This window comes from Alosa alosa, chromosome 20 (genome assembly GCF_017589495.1).
Source record: "Alosa alosa isolate M-15738 ecotype Scorff River chromosome 20, AALO_Geno_1.1, whole genome shotgun sequence".
Classification (NCBI taxonomy): domain Eukaryota; kingdom Metazoa; phylum Chordata; class Actinopteri; order Clupeiformes; family Clupeidae; genus Alosa; species Alosa alosa.
The window spans coordinates 29,805,769-29,827,370 of NC_063208.1; the positions used below are offsets into that span (position 1 = coordinate 29,805,769).

Consider the following 21,602-nt stretch of genomic DNA (forward strand, 5'->3'; position numbering starts at 1 on the left):
GAAACATGTATGCCAGTTATGTATTCACCACCTCCAAAACTCAGAGAACACAAGTTTCTTATTGTGTGTCAACAACACTCAATAACAGTTTATGTGATGTGTTAATCACAACATTTCTTGCCTAACAATTTGACAACAGCTAGTTGTGAAGTAGACTATTAAACTAATCCGCTTGCTTGCGAGACTCCGTGGTTGCGTAGTGTGCACCCGCTTCATCATTTGGTTTTTGGGTTGCCAGGATTTATGACAAAAAGGTTTAAATTGAAAGTAATTGATTGTGTATGTGTAGGGTGTATTTCATACACAATCTGGTAACCTGAGAAATGTCAGACTAATAACAAAGAAATAACAAAACCGGAGGATGCCGGGAGATGACAGTGTTGGCAGGTATGGGTATACCTCTCAAAAATATTTTGCTTCAGTGTCCAGCAGAATCAAGAAGGCTTGAGTAAGATAGCGATTTTTGGATCTTCTATTGTCTTATATATTTATCCTCTTCTTCCTATAGGCTACCTATTAACTGTTCACTTTGCATTGCCACCTAAATGTCAAGTGTCAAACTGGTATTCACCAACATGCTGAATATTTGCTATTGACATTGATTGGGGCAATGTGAACTTGACACTGATATGGTGGCATTGATTTCTTTTTTTTAGTGAGGGCCTGGAGGGTATGAGGTTATCTGTGGTGTAGACCTATGTGTGTATGAGTAAACTTTTGACTGACAAGGCAAACTTTGGGATGCAATCATGGACTATGCCTTAGAGGTTAAGTTGTTAAGTAGGCCTGAGCTTCACAGTTCTGTTAGCCTACCACAAGCAGCTTACGCCTGCCGTTTATTATAATCGCTGCGCTAGTGAGTTTTTTTTCTTCCAGATTTTTTAAGTAAATTTGTGTTTCAATGATTCCTGGGACACTGAAAGACTGGGCTGCACGAAACTTGGTGGGCATGTAGGCCCACATGGATGACACAGAACCATTGTTTTGATCAGTCGCCCTCACACCACACTGGGCCCCCCACAATAGGAAGGGTAGGCCGGAAACAGTTCACAGAAACATTCTGTGAATATCTCGAGAACTTTAGGGCCTAGGATGACCAACTGTTTTTGTTGGTCTCAAAGGGGCCATGTCAACTCATCCCTTGCAAAAATTAAATGTTTGCGGCAGATTTGCAGCAAACGTGAGGGTGATTTGTGGAAAACAAATGAGTTCACTAGAAAATATTGCCAGAAGTTTGTCACTAGTGGCAAATGTGTTCGTCTGTGATTTGCCACTACACTTAGCCAATAATGGCAAACTTCAAGTGAACTTCTGGTGACAAACCTAATTTGCATATGACATTACTGCAAATTTGCTGCAACTGTTCGCCAGAAACCTGAAATTTCTTTAAGGGATTCCATGTAATCGCAGGTATCTTTGGCTGACATCTTCAAAACTGCACGAAAATCACCCTCTGAATGCATGGCAAGTTTTGTGGAATTCCATTCATGGAGTGTTTTAGTGACTGTACACCAATCGGCCTGAAGATGGCCGGACACAGTTTTCTGTGAATATCTCGAGAACCATAGGATCTAGGATGACCAAATTATTTTAGTACGTTGGTCTCCAGGGGCCATGTTAACACATCCCATATCCACTCATTTGAGGTGTAGCGCCACCTAGTTAAAAATGAACAGGTAAAAACGAGCCGTTGTAATCGCAGGTATCTTTGGCTAACATGTTCAAAACTGAACAAATGTAAAGTGTGGGATCATTATGACACCATCTAAATGCATGGCAAGTTTAGTGGAATTCTGTTCATGGGTGGCCATATCAGTTACACACCCACGCACACACACACACAACCACACATACACATAAACACACACACACGCACGCATACACACACACACGCACACAGGCACGCACACAAACACACATACACACATAAACACACACACACACACACACAGATACTGTACACACACACATATGCGCACATACACATACAAACACACCCACATGCACACACACACATATGCAGGGAAGCAGGCACACACACACCATTACGCCTACACACTCACAAGCGAGATGCACATACACAACAACACACACTATGCACACACTTATTACAGAAGTTGCAGGAGTAGCCTAGGGATGGAGTAGGAGATAGAGACTAATTGACCAGCGTTATTTTTGCCGAGAGAATGTGCAGGAGTGAGTGGCGGTCATATTTTTTACCACTATGCGGTAGGCTACATCTAGTTTTTATTATTTTTGTTTTATATATATAAAAAAAAATTACTTTAGCCTAGAATTCTAGAAGCACCCTAGTGGCAGCAAAGTAATTTGCAGCCAGGGGTACTTGGGTCTGTACCCTGGAAATCAAGAGTTTTCGCGAGAGCACAATGGAATTGTCTGCGAGACAAGGAGCAATGATGCACGTTACTTTTACCCCAGCTAAACGGATGAAGACAGCGCTGCAACGTTGGAGAACAGTACACATTGGAAATCATTCAGAGTAAACATGGTCTAGGCCTAGTGTTATCCAATTGCGTGCAGTGAGATTTTTAAATGCATGCTTGTTGCCGCCCCTCGAGTCATTAAATTGTTCTTGGCCAGACCCTTAATCTTTCTAGATTATCAGGGTCTGGATTTTCCAGGCTAGTGGGTCTGGCTCGTCAGGCTAAAATAACTTCATACTAGGCCTACCTAATCTGAGTTTCGGTGTATGAGAGACAGGCTCAGCAAGATCGACAATGCTATAGCAGCCTATCTTACAATGACACAAATATTCTATGAGCTCACCACCCCGCTGGCCCTGGAGCCCCGCCCGATCATGCGATCTTATAAAGGCTAGTTCTTGTGGTTACGTGGAAGATGAATGAATGAGGGAGGGAGTGGCGTCGATGACTATTTGACTAACTGGCAGTCAGTCAGTGAGAAAAATCTTAAATTAAATGTAGGCTGCCTGCTACAGACAGTCAAGTGGTTCTTAGTTAACGTTAGCGAGTTAACGTTTACGCAGCTTCAGCGCATCCTTATTAGGCCTATTTGTTATTTTGATTTTTGCTGAAAGTTTAGAGGGCTATGGCTAGAGGAGAAGGAGTTGAACACTCCAGTGCGAGTTTGTTAAGTAACGTTAATGTCAATGTTAAATTGGACCCTGATGCCATAGGACTAGCGGGAAAGGTAAGTAATTTAATGTTTAATTTAAAAGATCGCAATAAATGAATTCGATAGGGATTTGTAACGTTACGGTAGGCCTACTACGCTAACGTAACTAACTAACTTCACACGTAAAAACTGGACTTGGCCTAACTTTACTAACTTAGTCTACTGTCACTTAACAGAGAATTTGTCTAACCTAAGTTAACATTTAAGTTACATAAATCAAATTGAATGTGTGAGGGGCATAACGTTACGTTAACTTGTCTATTGACGTTACCGAAAACTTCACCTTGCCTGAGTTGAAGAATGTAGAAGGCAAGGCAACAATGCCCCATGAAGTCCTGAGTTAGGCTACACATTTTGTTCAATTGTGGATGAATAAAATAAATAAGGGTTATGCTCAGAACTGTGCGTATTATGCCACCAGCTCACGTTACAGGTATAACTAGTTCGTTATTCAACGTAACGTTAACTTATCGAAATGTCATTTCTGTGCTGCATGTGCTTGCCGGGGTTGGGTGTGAGTTGCAGTGCGTACGTACGTGGGTAAAGACTACGTGACGTGTCGGTGTGTGTGTGTGGTAAAACGTTCTCAAACATAGATGTGTGCTGTATGTCACACAAATACTAATTTATTATTTAGCAATTTCAGCGCAATAAGTTGATCTTCCTGCAAGCAAGTATCACAATGTCACACAAATACTAATTTATTATTTAGCAATTTCAGCGCAATAAGTTGATCTTCCTGCAAGCAAGTATCACAAGATTAGTACACGTACACTGAGGAAATAAGATTATTAGGCTATGTATCTGCTTCTTCAAGAGTAGTTTCTCTAATACAGACACTTCTGTCATGGGATATTCTTTTTTCGTGTCGGCCTGCATGCATGTGGCTGTACAGTGGTGGCATATCCAGCGTGTACTTGGTGCTGCAGGGTATTTTTGGAACTTAAGGCCTGTCATCTGCAGAATGGCCTAGGGTTCAAACCGTAGCCCGTTTTAATTCGTTTAGACAGCGAAACCGCACACTGCTTGCGTATCGATGATGTCATCCACACCTCAGCTGCCCTGGACTTGCACTTATAGTATTGCCTAACAATACAAGTTTTCATACATGACATTACCTACGATTAAACTCTGTAAGATAAATATCACAACTGGTGCTGCGCAGCGCCGATAGCTTATGACTTGGTGGACTTTTTAATAAAGTATTGTATAAGACAAAATACTGATTAATGCCATGTGGGTACAAAAAATTAGTTGTTAGTTAACAAGACCCCCAATATCACCAGTTTTGCTATTTGTTCCAAATCTAGGGCCTCATATAAAACTAATGGGCATGCAGTGCAAAAATGTAATGGTCCAGTCATACTAAGAACATTTTTTCTCTTCCAACCTACAAAGTTTGGGCAGGCTAGGAATAAAGTGTTTAAATATATTCATGTTTAAACATGGCCTCCATGATGAGACATTTTTGAGAGTGTAAAATTGATGAATAAGACCAGAAAGATCCTTTGTGTGTATGCAGACTTTGTGTGGTAGAGGTAGTCAGATTGTGAATTAGCTCAGCACATCCTATCAAGGCAATTATAGCAAACCAGATAACCCAGTGAGTACTGACAACTGGATACTGCTCCTTAGACATACGAACCAGTTATCCAATTTCAAAGCATGTTTTTACACAAAGCTAGAACTAGTGTTCTCTTCAAATGAATGTTTAGTGTTTGGTCATGTGAAAGACAGATTGACCAGTCATTCCAAATAGTTGCCAAGGCTATGCACACTGCAGTGTTGTGGTTCCTAAGGTCAAGTATTAACAACAACTCACCCACTAGGCTACTGTATATTGGTAAAATATGGGCTCCCCACTAGTAAACTAATAATTAGTTCTAACTATGCTATTGCTGGTGTTTGTAAGCGTTCCACATCCCTTCAGATTGCACTTTACTGTTGCCGTAACCATGGAGTCTCTGACTTCCTGAAAGTAGTCTAACATGGCTCAATATGATGACGATCATTATTTGTTCACATTTAGTAATGTTGGCGTAACTCAAATGACTTAAGAACTCAGGAAGTGACTCGTAATGAGGTATCTTGCTCCGCCTACCTACAATCTTTGCTAGAACCACTAAACAGTACAGTGAATGTTTTGTTAAGTTATTCACACAGTTATTCACACTTTTCTCTCTGTTTTTCTGTAGGGAGAGCAGAGAAGTCGGCTTTCCATTTGCAATAAACTGTGCTATGCCGTCGGAGGAGCACCCTATCAGATCACAGGATGTGCTCTTGGCTTTTTCCTGCAGATATACTTGTTGGATGTTGCTCAGGTAGGTTGTCAAGGATATTGACTTCTCTTCAGATGGAAGGGCCTTGCTCCATCAGCAAAATGGGGAAAAACATGACATGTAACTTCAGATGGAGGACATGACCCTTTCCAACCTTTCTCAATGCCCGTTGTGTATAGGCTCTAATGCGCTTCATGGCTGGGTGAGCAGGCTTCTTTTAATCCACTCAGTGTGCGGTCCCTGAAACAGCCAACTTGCCAATTTTGGACACAATGTAGCCACTGTAGCAGATAATAAATGGGTGGAAAAGGCTTTTCTCCTATTAACCGAGAAAATGACTATAGAGTTATAGAGCTTATCAAGACCATTATTGGCTGGAGAATCTGGGTGGGTTGGTGGGGTGGGGTTGGTCAGCTGGCTGTTACAATTACCACTAACTTGAACTGCTTGATTAACTGTTAATTAAGATACAGTGCTGGTTAAACCTGACCCTAAGCAGTTTGTAATGTTCACCCATATCGTTTTAGAATTATATTGAACGCCTTATTTCCCCTGCAGATACACACCCTCTGAGGTTCACACCATCTTGCAAATTTGTTTGCGATCAATGACTCATGCATACAGTACAGTACAGTACATTGTAGTGTATCTGATGTCCCACTCTCTAGACAAACTGACCTTAATATCAACACACTGATATTTAAGTGATATTCTGGATTGAATATCAACACATGGCTTTTTAATTTAAGCATCTGATTCTTAAAATCCTGATAATGGTTTTACAAGTCTATTCTGATGTGCTTTCATTCTCTTTGTAGCTGGATCCTTTTTATGCCTCCATTATCCTGTTTGTTGGTCGGGCATGGGATGCCATAACTGACCCAACTGTGGGTTTCCTGGTCAGTCGGACCCCCTGGACAAGATTTGGCCGTATGATGCCGTGGTAAGTGTCCCCCTAATGCTATCTTTAGGGTGTGTGTTCTCTGAAAGCTTTGTTTTTGTTTTTGTCTACAGTTTAGTTACCTCCGAGGTACCCCTTTTGAAAACCTGTTGGTAGCATCGGCTAACTAGTGCCAGATTTCGGAGTGCAGGGGACAAGCAGAGATGAGCTATGAGACAAAAGTTCACACTCGGTATCATGTTTCAACACACTTTAGGTCAATATCACACCGAACTTCTCCTTTAACCCTTTGCTTAAAATAGGGGAGAGCTGGGAAGGGATAATTTAATCTAATTTAACATAATTACAGAAGGCATAATTAAGATTGAAAGCCATTATTCTGTGTATCGGTCTCGCGTTAATCCCACACATGTCGTTGGCCGTCCTTTTCAACTCCCATCACCATAAAATCCCATAAAACCTGACAAAAATCACGGCTCCTAATGCATTTCAATGGAGCTGTAAACTGAAGTTGTCGGAGTGTGTCTGCTTGTGCGGAGCTACTGGACTGCCATTGGCTCATACGCGTTGGATGGGCGGGGCTTGCGATTAGTCAATTGCAGTTGTCTTGCATCAACTCAAATTTATTAGGCATGGTTTCAAGTCATTTTTTGGGACTATTCCAATTTTAGGGGTGAAATCCAGGCCCACTAAAAAGATGTCACGGCCGCCCATCTAAAACTTTCAGTACAGATCTCCACTCTTAGATGAACCTGCATGACCGTTCATCACAGCTGTTGCTTCATTATAAAGCTACCAAGGGAGGGACCGCTGGGAGTGAGAGTAAAGGGACTGTGATCGTGCAGTAATGAACTTATACATGTACAACAAACAATGCTATTATGCCTGTTTTTAAGTTTAAAACGTTAGGCCTACTGGTCCACTGAGAATTTGACTCCCACGATTCTCCACTACTGCATGCACTTCAATTATGTAGGCTAGTGTTTGTATAAGTATAAGTATACATACTCTTTTGATCCCGTGAGGGAAATTTGGTCTCTGCATTTATCCCAATACGTGAATTAGTGAAACACACTCGGCACACAGTGAGGTGAAGCACACACTAATCCCGGCGCAGTGAGCTGCCTGCAACAACAGCGGCGCTCGGGGAGCAGTGAGGGGTTAGGTGCCTTGCTCAAAGGCACTTCAGCCGTGCCTACTGGTCGGGGTTCGAACCGGCAACCCTTCGGTTACAAGTCCGAATCGCTAACCAGTAGGCCACGGCTGCCCCACGGCTTGTTCGCAGTGTGTGCACAGCAATCACAGAATGAAAGTGGTCTTCTCCGCTGCTTGTGCAAAGCTGATCCTAAACAAACTGCTGGTGCATTGTGGAAATGTATAGTTTGTGATTTAGTGCCATTTAAATGTAAAGGCAGTTATGGCTATTTAAAACATAAGTCCGACAGATTTTCTGTATGTCCGGTATCCTGGAATGTCTCAGTATTGCTGCATGTATTGAACTTTGAGGTCCACACTGTGGTGGTTTGGTATGAATACACATATTGTTACAGCTCTACTGTGTGTGTCAGTGTGTGTCTTTCTCTCTGTCTATGCCTGTGTGTTTGGTGGTTGTAGGTGTAAATCAACATTTTAATTAAAATTTCAGAGGGAATCCATGAACATTTGTCTAGTTGTAACAAAACAGACGGAGGGAATGTAAGAAAAGGTACACTCTTCTAATATCAAGGATTTCATTTAAAAAAAAAACACTACCAAAGTGGAATTTCAGTCAGATTTTGTTATGTTGGCACAGCTGGACAGAAATCTGCCGTTTAGTTTGTTTCATTACTCATGTCATGTGGTTATGGTACTGTCCTAGTGAATATTGCCCCCTATGTCAACCTTTGCAACTGAATTGAACTCTAAATGCATAACTATAGTACAATTTTGCAAGTGGAAATTGTTGCCATTCTGGGTATTTTAGTATATTGGACTACAACAGTGCCCATTCAAACATGCTATTCTTATAGAAAACCTATAGCCCAATTACATGCCCTCAGGTAGGCCTTCTTTAAAGATAGGATGAGGGGAAAACATCATTCCGGCTAAGCATTCAATAATGAATCTAGAATATTATTATAAAGTGCTGTAAGCAGAATGCTTATAGCATGGCTGCATGTGACATTTTTACAGATAAAAATGACATAGGCCTAACAGCTTTTTTGAGTTAGGGCTATATATAGAGCCTAATTGAATGATTGTGGAATGATACATTGTCATATGAAATTTGCAACGATGTGACTGGAAAAACAGTCTCTGGTAGCCTGTAAGTGACATCACGCTCTGTCTGCCACTCCTTGAGAGGAGAGGGAGTTAAGTCATTTAGAGACGAGTGACCGTTGCAGGAAGTGTGTCATAACAAAGGGACACCAGACCTTCTTGAAACAGCTGTACATCAGGCTCAGAAAAATAGTTTGAAAATAAGACAGAAAAACAACAAGTTTCCCATGCTGCTTCCTTATGTTGGAATGTGCAAAAATGTACAAAAAATCAAAAGGATACCTTCTTTGTGTAAGATTTCTGCAACAGTGGTAGGCTGTTGATACGTTTAGTTTTAGTTTAGTTTAGTTATAAAAACGTGTTGATGGCCTACTTTTTTTGCTGTAGTGTAAACCAATGTCACACAGTAAGTAGCCTACAGAAAACACTCAATTGATGTGATATAATGATGACTTGTTAAATGTATGGCTACAATGGTTTATTACACATCAGAAGGAAATTTGAACCATTCCATTCGTCCGACTGATCTCAAACTTGTAGCCATACATTTAACAAGTCATCATTAAATCACATCAATTGAGTGTTTTCTGTAGGCTACTTACTGTGTGACATTGGTTTACTACACATCAGAAGGAAATTTAAACCATAGCCGTGATATCTGCCATGAGCCACATCGCTGTATTATCCTTAAACAATAAAATATATTATGTACCTATTTCCGCAATCTCATCTGCAAGACACCTGCCAAGTTTGAGATCAGTCGGACGAATGGAATGGTTCGACAGATATGTGAATAACACTGTTCCTGTCATTAATATATATATATATTTTAAAAACTGGAATGCCTTTATAAAATATATTTGGGTGTCAAAGCATACTTTTCTTAATATGGGTGCAGGACTTTAGTACTGCATGGCTGACATTTTAAAGCTCAGGCTACAAACAGATGACTTTTAGTTCTGTGCCACTGTCTACTCAGACATTTACTGAATATGCACACATATATACACACACACACACACACACACAAAGTGGCCCTCAGGCTACAAACAGATGAACTTGCTTGTTCTTGCTTTTAGAGTTCTCAGCATACATAAAAACACAAGCTGCTTTAAAGAACTGGTTGAGATCTGCTATTCCCTGGTGTAACAAGAAACCAGTGACATATAGCCATATGGGTGTCTGTGTGTTTTGGATTTTTATTGACATCAGCTGAAGGCATATGTGAAGGGGGTATTAGGGAAGATAGATGAGTGAGTGTTAATGTTTGGTGTTAATTTAGTATTTAAGTTGACTAAAGTAGGCTATATGTAGTTGAGATGATAACATTATCTTTGCTACATTTTGGAATAACTAGATCCAAAAGTAGACATGGTAGCACAACAAACAAGGAGCAGACACACATTGTTTGAAAATGCAGCAGATCTGAGGTGTTGAAAAGAGGCATCATGGGATTTCTCACCACCAGATTGACAATGTAGGCAGAAATGTTGCTGTCTAGAGATGCAGTCTATTTTGCCGCCTCAAACTTGGGAGAAAGAAATGCATTTTAGAAGCATGCCGTGAAGGGGGTGGGGGAGGCTGCCGATTGGGCAGACAACAGTGGTGTGTTGCAGGCTAGACCAATCAAATCTTCCTCAACCAGTTCTTCTTTCCAGAGTACATAAAGCATTTTTAAGTGGGTTACTATAGTTCATGTGCGTGTGTGCGTGTGTGTGTGTTGGGGGTTAGTTTAGTTATATAAATAAGAGTGAATAAGTTCATAAATAAGAGAAAACAGATCCAAGTTTGTCAATGGATCTTTAACAACTGAATATGTCTTATATTCCCAGTGACTTAACTATCACTGGGGCAGGTGCAGCAATGAGCAGTAGCCTGCATTAAAAAGATGGGTCTATTGGGGGGGTTGCATGCTCATGAGCTTGAACGTAGACTGTTGTCAGTTTGTACAAGTAATTGATTAAATATCGTCATGTCATGACCTGTGGGAACCCTGAAATATCATGGAATTTTAGGAAGTTTATTCCATACATGGAAAGTCAGGGAATTTGATCATTCTTGGAAATATGTCTTGGAAATATGTTTGTTTTGCAGTTTAAAATTTACTTGCCAAAATACATTAATACAGATATATTTCCCCGCAGAATTGGTGTATATCTGGTTATTAGCTTTACTGCTTGTAGTTGTGGTTAGCCCAACTTTGTTTATTCAATGCCCATTTATTCATCTCCCACTCTAAAAAAGTAAAATATTTTGAACGCTCTGCGGCTGCTCTGAAATTTTTGGTAGGTATATTGTACCATTCATTATATAGTAGGTCATGGAATTTCATTTTTTTTGTCAGGGAAAAGTCATGCAATTTTTTACATTTGACTTAGAGTGGGAACCCAGATATTTAATGTTTTGGAAATTCTGCCAGGAAGGCTTTCGCAGTGGTGGCAGGGCAAATGTATTTTTCATGATGTCAAACTGAAGTAGCCTAATATCAGAGGCTAAAAAATGAAGACCAGATTTCAGAAATAATTTACAGGCCTTTGTCTTGGGTCCCATTCATGATGTAGACTAGGTTTGACCAAATCTGAGACAGTGTAGCAGTAACCTTATCCGATCTGACACGGAATGACCCACTTTTTACAACCTCCCTTTGTTGGCTCTGAATCTTTCACTATACACGGTTCCCATTGTCATGGAAAATCTGGAAAAGTCATGGAATTGTAAAATCTCTTTTTCCAGGCCTGAAATCATAGAATTAAGTAAATTCATTGAAACTTTTGGAAAAGTCATGAAATTTTATTTTTCATACCAGGGACATAGGTTGGAGGTTGCATGCATGCGTAGTTTCACATAATTCGATCACTTTCTTCCTAGATATAGATATATCCTGGAGGACATTGGTGTCGTCAGGCCATTTTGCTGGGGCTTCAACCCCAAACGACTGTTGTAAAAAGAAATGGCTGATCTTTTTTTTTTTTTTTTTTTTTTAAGTATATATCTTATGTATGATAAGTATAATACACATGTATTCTGTGGATGAAAGGTGCTATACAAATACAGTTTATTATTATTACAGTATTACAACCCCAAAACAGAAAAAGTTGGGGCATTGTGTAAAATGCAAATAAAAACAGAATGTGATAATATACAAGACAAAGGACATAGACAACATATCTAATGTTGAAAATGAAAATTTGGAATATTTCATGAAAAATATTATGTTAATTTTGTTAAATCTGGACTACAGACAGGCCATCTTAGCACCTGGATTCTTCCTCTATGGATAAATGCTATTTAAATATGTGCAGAATTCCTTTTGGCATGGTTTTCCTAAAATATTCAAGGTCGTCCCTGGAAAAGACATTGCCTGGATGGCCGTATATGTTGCTCAAAACCTGTGTACATCATTCAGAATTGATTGTGCTTTGCCAGATGTGAAAGATGCCCATGCTGTAGGCACTAATGCTCCTCCACACCTTCATAGATGTTGGGTTTCAAACTGAGCACTAAAACAAGTTGAATAGGTTGAATACTTAGATAGGCCCTCTCCTCTTTAGCCCAGATGAGTCCGATTTCCAAAAAGAATGGCAAACTTTGATTGGTCTAACCACAGGACCTATTTCCACGTTACCTCAGTCCATTTTAAACAAGCTCAGGCCCAGATAAGAGGGTGGTATTTTCCGTATCATGTCTCAATACAATTGTAGCTGTTACAATTTTGGCTTCAGTTTTTGAATTGAGTATCAAACTGTGCACATAGACAATGGTTATCAGAGGTTTTCCTGAGCCCATGCAATGACCGGTCTGGAAACAGGTCTGGTATTGATGCAGTGCCATCTGAGGTCCATAAGACACAAGTTTACTCAGAGTGATGAATTCCCCTACATCTTTACTTGCCTCTAGGATGCTCTTTTTCATACCCACTTGCCACTTACCATAATTAGTTGTGAAACATTCTTTCTTTTGTTTTCTTTATCATCACACAACTTTTCCAGCATTTTGTTACCCCGTCCCAACTTTTTTTGAAACATGTTGCTGGTATCAAATTTGAAATTAACATATATTTTCAACATTTAATATGTTGTCTGTGTTCTTTTTGCAACTAAATATGACTATTACATTCTGTTTTTATTCACATTTTATACAATGTCCCAACTGTAAATAAACTGTTAATAAGTTTGTTAACTCAACTGTTTGCCATTCCAGGATCATATTGTCTACTCCACTTGCTATTATCTCCTACTTCCTCATCTGGTATGTTCCTGATCTGGACCAGGGCAAGGTGGTTTGGTACCTGTTGTGGTACTGCCTCTTCCAGACATTACAGACAGTAAGTAACCCATCTAGTCTAGTCTCTTCCACTTTGCATCACTGTTTCAGCACAAATTAATTGCTGAAAATATATCCCTGTGTTCAAAATATATTCCTGTGTATCCTCATCCAGTGTTTCCATGTGCCGTACTCTGCACTCACAATGTTCATTAGTCATGAGCAGAAAGAGAGAGACTCAGCCACCGCCTACAGTAAGTCATTCCATACTGCCTATCAGTTTGTGTAGCCCACAGAGGGCATACAGTATACTACTTGAAATTAATACCATACATCTAAAAAGGTGATAAGTCCCATATATTAAATAAGATACTGATTAATCAGACGTTTATGGTAATGCTTTATGTTAATGCTGACCACTGTCTGACCACTGCCAGGAATGACGGTGGAGGTCCTGGGTACAGTTATTGGTACAGGCATCCAGGGACAAATAGTGGGCATGGCCAATACGCCCTGCATCAACTCTACCCTGACTCCACTGGATGCTGATCAAAATGCCAGCCATCCAAGCCATCTCTCTCTGATGCCAATCGACCTCACCCGCACAGTAAGACCTCAAGAAGGACTGCAATGGTATTGACCATAGCTGTGCAGTTTTTTGTTTTTATTCTTTAACATCACCCAGACCGAATGAGATCTAGTGTGTTAAAAGCCACTAGAAACACATGTGTTCTGAGTTTCAGAGTTGACGTTCTGATATCTGTACATATTGATCTACAAAGTTTACAACTTTTACAAATATTAAAAGATCAAATTGTTATGATGAATGTGTGCAAATATTGTGTGTTTGCTTTTTTGTTGATTTTGTTGATTGGTCATGTCCAACAGAGGGAAGCCTACATGATTGCTTCAGGTATCATCTGTGCAATCTATGTTCTGTGTGCTGTGGTTCTGTTCTTTGGAGTAAGGGAGCGCAAAGGTGAGCACAGCCAGTTGGTCTCTCAGATTTCAGATTTTTGTTAATTTAATCAATGATGGTCTGATTGATTTTAATGCAACCCACATGCTTTGTTGTTATTTATGTTTGTTTGTTTTGATGATACCCACTCCACCATCCCCCTCTAGATCTTGGAAAAACAAAGAATGAGCCCATCTCATTCTGGCAGGGTATTCATCTGGTAATGGGACATGGACCGTACACCAAATTGGTCATGGGCTTTCTCTTCACTTCTCTGGCTTTCATGGTGAGCATTAAGGGGTATTTTATGTACGCCATACAGTATGGATAAGGATGCCCCATGTACCTCTACCCAAGCCAAAGCACTTTGATGGCCATGTTTCTTTTTATGTTGGTTTTGTGAGAGCATTTGCAGATGTCAGGTTTGGCTATACTCTCATGTGTCTCTACTGTATGTATGTATGTATCCACAGCTCCTGGAAGGCAATTTTGCGCTGTTCTGCTGCTACACACTTGGCTTTCGAAATGACTTCCAGAATATTTTACTGGTCATCATGGTAAGGAAGGTCATCAACTTTAAGGGAGATGCCTATGGATTTCATGTTGAGTATTAATGTTGTGTGTATTGTTTGTGTGTATCTTTGGTCACTCAAAGTGACAGACATTCTGCTAGAAAATGTGCCTTAGAAATACTTACTTACTTATGTACTAATCCACACAATAAATACAGCATTCTTTAGACACATGCAACATTTCATGACATTTCATAAACAAAAGAAGCTGTTTGAGTGTGTGAATTAATCAGATGAAATCAAGGACTTTCTATTATTGACTTTAATGTGTAGTAAGAAGTTGTAATTAAATAAATGCCTTTTTTATTCACTTCTGTCATAGCTCGCCGCAACCCTTACTATTCCCTTCTGGCAGTGGTTTCTTATGCGCTTTGGCAAGAAGACAGCTGTTTTTGTTGGGATCCCGGTAAACATTTTCACTGCCCCTCTACTGAAAAGAAAAAAAAACAAATGCATACACACAAACTCATGTTCTCATACAGTCTTGCAGGGAATACATAACAAATATAGCATTTATATGGCAAACACTAACATATACTATATTGATTTGTATGGATGTCTAGTTCGTAATACCATTCCTGGTCCTGGTGGTTTTTGTGAAGAGCAACCTTGTCGTGACCTACATTGTGTCATTTGTGGCTGGTGTCAGTGTTGCAGCCGCATTCCTGTTGCCATGGTGAGTGACCTTGAGAGCACTAAATACTCTTGCTGAGGTGCATAGCTTGTTGATGAGTTGTTGCGTAAACATAGGATTGATGGAAGATGCTTGGAGGCTGTACTGTGTGATTTTGGTACACTGTTTTACCTTTGCCTGGATGACTGTGTTTGTGCTGAAGTGACTGTCTAAGTGTTGACTTTCTATCAATTGTGTGTCTGCGATGATTTTACATCCACCTTTTTTACATCCAGCTCATTATGTTCATTTTGTGTATTAATTGATGTTAAGCCTCCATAAATATGTCTTTTTGTGTTTTACTATGCTCTGCAGGTCTATGCTACCTGATGTTGTTGATGACTTCAAAGTGAAAAACCCTGACTTGCAAGGCCACGAAGCTATATTCTACTCTTTTTATGTCTTCTTTACCAAGTTTGCCTCTGGAGTGTCACTTGGCATATCGACTCTGAGCCTCCAGTAAGTTGCTTAACCCTTAGAACCCGATTGACGCAAAGTGCATCAAAAAACACACCCTCTCTTCTGTTACATTTCTCCGCAACTGTTCATCGCAGCGAGATGAAATCTTTATTGCGTGACAGAGGAGAAGTGGGGCTTTCCAACGAGACCAGGCACTAGTCTGTGCGTTAAAGTATGAATATGTAAAAAAATCTTGAAATTAAATCAAATTGCATCATATTTACAGTCTATACTTCTCTGCGTTCACCTGCGCACCCATTACTCTCCTTTGAATTACTCGAGAACCCGTGATTGCATAGATACGGCAAGCATATCAGATGAAAGAGGAGATACAGGGCTATCCATTGGTACCATGTATATCGATCCTTCTGGCTTATGAAAACAGACTAAGTGACTGCAAAATAATAACGTCAGGTACACAAACCAACGCTGCACACCCATTACTCTCGTTTGAATTACTCGCGGACCCGTGATCGGATAGATATGCCACGCATGTCAGATGAAAGAGGAGACACAGAGCTATCGTTTGATACCAAATACATCCTTCTGGGTGATGAAACAGACGAATTGACAGCAAAATAATAACTTCATATAGCTGGACTTACCCCACGTTTTTGTCTGTTTTTGTGGCAAAGCATGTTTATAATCCAGCGCTATCGTGTGTTTCTCTATGGCAAAGCATGCTCATTATCCGGTTTTGAGATCCTAGCAAATTCCTGCATGGCATCCAATTCAAGGCTCACATTACATCCCAATTTGTTGAACAAAGAAACACCTTTTTTGCCTTTACTTTGTTCATGGCAATCCAGTAAAAAGTTGAGAATCATTATGAGTGCATACACATAGGCACGCAGGCTAACACGCAACCTCGGGTCAAGTCTGGTCAGATCAGTTCGTGTCACAGATATGGAGCGCAGAAAAGTCATTTTTCATCACTAAATAAAAAATGGCATTTATTTCCTTAAATCACACACCACATATTTCTGTACATTGCTCAGCGCCAGAGTATCCCTCCAACATGGCAATTATATTGCCCAATTCAGGACAGTCAGCCCTACACAAACATGAAATGCATGTAGAGCTATGAGCTTGTTGTGGTGAGATACATGTCAATATATGTCATATACATGTCAATGCTAGTACTAATACATGAAATGATGGCAGATCTGGATAGCCTAGACTCTGCTGAAAACAACAATACATAATATGTGTGTGTGGCACTTACAATGACCAGAATAAATCCTTATGAATAAAGGTAGTTAAAATGCCCTAAAAACAGCTTAGGGTTCTAAGGGTTAACACATGTAGTCACCATAGTACAAGTACAAAGCCAACGAAATGCAGTTTGCGTCTAACCAGTAGTGCAAAAAAGCAGAAAAGTGCAATGTGATATACAAAGATCACATTTGACTTTCCCAAGTCAACTGAGGCTTTGATGTGGGATTTGGACATACTTGGCCATTATTGTTGCACCGTTGACACTGTAGCATACAGGAGTTATGCCTGGTCTCCCCAGCAACCTGACTTTGATATTTAATCAGATTACGCCCAATCAGTAAGTAAAACACAGGACTTCAGAAAAACAGTCTGGTTGGGTTCAAGGTCACAGACAGCTCACTAGATTTAGGCCACCCATGTACATGTGTGTGGCTTAATCTCCACTTGCCCTGATAGTTCTGGGAATTCATATTTTTCCTCTGCATGTTAGTTTTGCAGGGTACATCACAAGCGGCTGCACACAGCCAGAGGAGGTAGGCTTGACACTCAAGATTCTGGTATCAGCTGCCCCCATCGGACTCCTCATCATCGGCCTTGTGATCTTCGTTCTCTACCCTATAAATGAGGAAACACGGCAACGGAACCGCAAAATGCTACAGCACCAGCGGTAAGGCCCTTGTATGTGCTCTATCCAAACACCAAAGGTCATACATTAATACTGTGTTAGTGGCTGCAATAACTGAAAATTGTGGTAAGAGCAAAATTTCACTAAGGGGATAGTGTCATGGCTCTTTCCACCCCCAAGTCTGAGAACTACAACTGAATGAAATAGAAGTAGTTTTTTTTTTTTTTTTTTTTTAAAGGTTTGAAAAGTTGGGTTATAATAGTTTACATGAAAGCACTTTATTTTGTTATTGACATAGGCAGAGCTGTACTGTACAGTGTACAGAATTGTTTGTCTAAAGCAAACTTTTTTTTACCTACATTTTATGTGTATGGTGTCTTCTTTAGAATATAACTTTTTCTAGAATTAGACAATATATTAAAATTGCAATATATCGCCTTTTGCACAATATTTAAATTAAACTAGAATTGCGGTTCCGAGGAACTGCAAGAGTGGGTTTGATCAGGGGCATGGAACTCGGCCTCATCCAAGGATTCCAACGGTACCTCATTTATGAAAATACACAGACAGCCCAGCCCAGCCCAGCCCAGCCCATTAGACATTACCAGATGGCTTAGAACTCTGCCAGGTGCAAGCTTAAACAATTAGAGCTGTGATGTCATAATCGAAATCAGAATCCTGAACATTCCGCCATTCATTTCAATGGGGCCCAAAAACGCAGAAAAACAGAAATAACGCGAAAACGACAAGGACCAGCTACACGAAAGTAACAAGCAAGCTACACCGGTTCGGGCCTGAATTTTTGGAGTTGGATCCGCGTCGATAGCTCAAACAGTCTAGGAGCAGTAGTTCATACAAAAAGTGGGTGAAAAGGAATAATAAATAAAGAAAGAAATAAAGAAAACTTAAGAAGAACAATAGTGGGCTTGCTGGATTAAACCCACTAATAAATTGAATCGTAACCTATGTATCGTGATATGTATCATATTGCCAGATTCTTGCCAATACACAGCCCTAGTTGGTATATAAATATCGATGGGCTCCATTGCGGCGTTGCTATCGTGTATGTGGAGGGAGGGACGTTCTGTTCCGTGTAACAACAGCAATTGGCTGAATCATGACTTGCATTTTGGGTCAAAACAAAGACCTTCCTTTGATAGTAACAGATGTCAAACTTAGCATGTAGCAACACAAGCTGTGTCACACAAATAGTCTCTGCACACTGCAAACCTACAGCAAAAACACCTATTTTATGTAAGGCCAAATAGTCATCTTGTTGTTGTTATCTTTCCAGTTGACTTCTCCATCTTAAAATAGCAATTGCATCTTTGTTAAAAAAATTGCTGGTAATCTGATTGGCTGAAATTCACTGGAGGACGAAAAATGGGGGGGGGGGAGTATAAACCATGCTGCCATAGTGACTCAAGCAAATGGCAACCAAACTCCACCTTGAGGGCTGTGATTCATATGCAGACCACTGGCTGATATATCTTGCCCATCTATTCCTTCTGCTTTAACAGTTGGGTTTGTGTTTTTCTTAGGGAGAAAGAGACTCAGAACCTCAGAATCAGAGACTCCGAATCAGAATCCACAGAGTCGGGTAGTTCTGTCTAAATGTCTGTGGACCAGTCTGAGCACAATCATTTGCTTCCTGAACCTGAGGATGAGCTGATTGACCAAAACCAAGATCAGCTGGACTCGACTGCTTGGGGATCTGAGCGCTAAGATGGTGATTTGCATCGTCTCCACAGGTGTCGGAGCCTTCACAGGGCAGTGATATTGAGACTTGACTGTGCCTTCTCCATCTCAGACCACAAATGTACCGTTAGTGATATCTCACAAGATACCAACTGTTTTATTTATTTTATTGCACAAAACCTTATAATGTGATGCAGCCTGGACCTGTTTTGGTTGGCATTACGAGTGCACCTGCTGCCTGGCCAAATGGGATTGATGTCATGTGTGATATTGGTGCACTTGACAAGATAATGCACTATGGAATTCATACCTTTTCTTAGGGTGGGGTTATTAAGAAATGTGACATTACATGTATTTTCATAGGGTGCCATTTTTAATTATATTTACCTCTAATAATGGATACAGTTGACATGAAGAAATGTATTTGTCTATCCAATGTGCACGTTCAAAGCTTCATGGTGAATGATGAATGTATTTTCTACTGTTTACAAGGTGAGGCTAATCCCTTTTTAGGGTTTTCACTTTAAGACTGCTTTTTCAGAATATTCTTGTTGGGACTATGCTCAATACTTGAACGGACATCCTTCAGATATACATGTCCAAGTCAGAATCATTGCCAGGGGTGGATGGGTTCAAATGTTGCATTATTCAGCACAGCACTTCACAGCTTTCATTTCCTAAGGACTGTGCAGATCTGTCATACTGCTGAATGTAGGTTAGATTGTCTGGCAGATCCAGAACTGTTAGTAACAGAGGTAAACAATCATATTTAAGTATTTATTAAATCTGTTTAAAATATTTTGAGAGTTTACATATATTCTGCACTTGTAAATGCCACAATTTTGTTCCTGTGCCCTGATTAAAGAATATATTATATATATTTTATTTTGATTCCTGCAAACCTGTAAAATATATTTCTTGGCTAAATGCAAACCTGCAACATGAGTTTGATCTTAATCTTACTGTGTTGTTCTACCGTAATCTTCTCACTGCCCAAATATGCTTATAAAAGGGAAGTGCTGTTGTGAAGGTTTGTGTCGAGGTGTGTCGTGGATTACTTTATTTTTGTCTACATATCTGTAAATCAAGGTGTGATTCAGGTCTTTGAGATTGCCCATATCAGCCTAAAATTGCGCTATTGATATATGGTTTGTGTTGTGTATATTTTAGGTGAACATATGGAGATATCTAGACAAAATATTGAGATAAGTACACTTGGATCTGAGAAATGTAATGGCCATTTATAACATCTTTTTCCATGAATGAACTATTATTTACCAAACAACCCACTTCTCTGACATTCCAATGTATGCTGGACCTTTTTTTAATCAAATGTTCTCTGAATTGCTACCTACTTTTGATGTGGGTTAGAGCTTTCCATCTTAAGGATTGAGAATTCAGTCGGGAAACTATTACTGTGAATATGTACATAATGTAAAGTTCTGTAAATATCTTTTTGTTAACCTTGGAAGTGGATGTGCCTTCTTAACGCTGTTTAAATATAGCTGTTAACATATTGTAAATGAAGTCGTTGTTATAGAATATAATTTCATTATACCTCATCAGTGTAAAGCTGTCATTAAACATCTTCTCAGCACATAAAGACTGTATTAAAACTACATGGTGCATGGAAAGCAAAAGTCAAAAGATTACTTTATTTTATTATTATTATTAATATTATTATTATTATATATACTCTTTTGATCCCGTGAGAGAATTTTGGTCTCTGCATTTAACCCAATCCGTGAATTAGTGAAACACAGCACACAGTGAGGTGAAGCACACACTAATCCCAGCGCAGTGAGCTGCCTGCAACCACAGCGGCGCTCGGGGAGCAGTGAGGAGTTAGGTGCCTTCCTCAAGGGCACTTCAGCCGTGGCCCACTGGTCAAGTCCAGAGTGCTAACCAGTGGGCCACGGCTGCCCAGAGCAATTACACTGTTTGCTTTAACTATCATTTGCATGTACATTGTTGTATTGTATTTGTGTATATGTGCTATAGACAACGCTATTGTGTCATGAGCTAACAAGTACACAATGTTATGGTCATGGATATTCTACAATAGTTGGGGTGGTCATGTCTACCTTGAAACGCCATTGAATTAAAATGTATTTTCCTGAACTTTTGGTATGTTCAATGTCTTGATATTTTTTTTTACAATAATTAGCATATTGATTATATTCTTGTTAAAATTGGTCTCCACCAGTAACTCAAAAGTCAGAAGATTGCACTATTTGCTTTAACTATTGCGTACATTGTTGTATTGTATTTTGAATTCTGCTATCACAGTCCCGCCCCTCCTCCGAGAGAGCTTAGTTTCCGAAAGTAAATTTCCCATTCATTTCTCCCATTGACGTTTTGGGAAAATCCGTATCTAACGAGTTTTAGAGCATGTCTTAGGTTAATCAGCTACGGAGTAACTCATAAGCATACAACATCTCATTTCGAGTGAAAAAACGAAGAGAAAGCCCAAAAAAAGCAAATAGGTACAAAACTGTGTACATATTTTCATTTCCGAGTGAAGGAACTACTCATCCCATA

At 39.8% G+C, this 21,602-nt stretch overlaps 1 protein-coding gene across 2 annotated transcripts; it reads left to right on the plus strand.

Annotated features, from left to right (window-relative positions):
* Positions 1 to 2,875: 2,875 nt before the first annotated feature.
* mfsd2ab (major facilitator superfamily domain containing 2ab) lies at positions 2,876 to 20,793 on the plus strand. Of its 2 annotated transcripts, none has more exons than XM_048229390.1 (14): positions 2,876 to 3,171; positions 5,352 to 5,477; positions 6,254 to 6,378; positions 12,796 to 12,919; positions 13,034 to 13,112; positions 13,296 to 13,465; positions 13,747 to 13,837; positions 13,984 to 14,102; positions 14,290 to 14,373; positions 14,711 to 14,794; positions 14,952 to 15,064; positions 15,377 to 15,520; positions 17,229 to 17,405; positions 18,905 to 20,793. In XM_048229390.1, the coding sequence occupies exons 1-14, from the start codon at positions 3,070 to 3,072 to the stop codon at positions 18,975 to 18,977; spliced, it is 1,611 nt and encodes a 536-aa protein (XP_048085347.1). In that variant the 5' UTR covers positions 2,876 to 3,069; the 3' UTR covers positions 18,978 to 20,793. The 2 variants fall into 2 exon arrangements, with proteins under 2 accessions (XP_048085347.1, XP_048085349.1); XM_048229392.1 differs by lacking the exon at positions 2,876 to 3,171 and adding an exon at positions 5,202 to 5,239.
* The last annotated feature ends 809 nt before the right edge of the window (positions 20,794 to 21,602 follow it).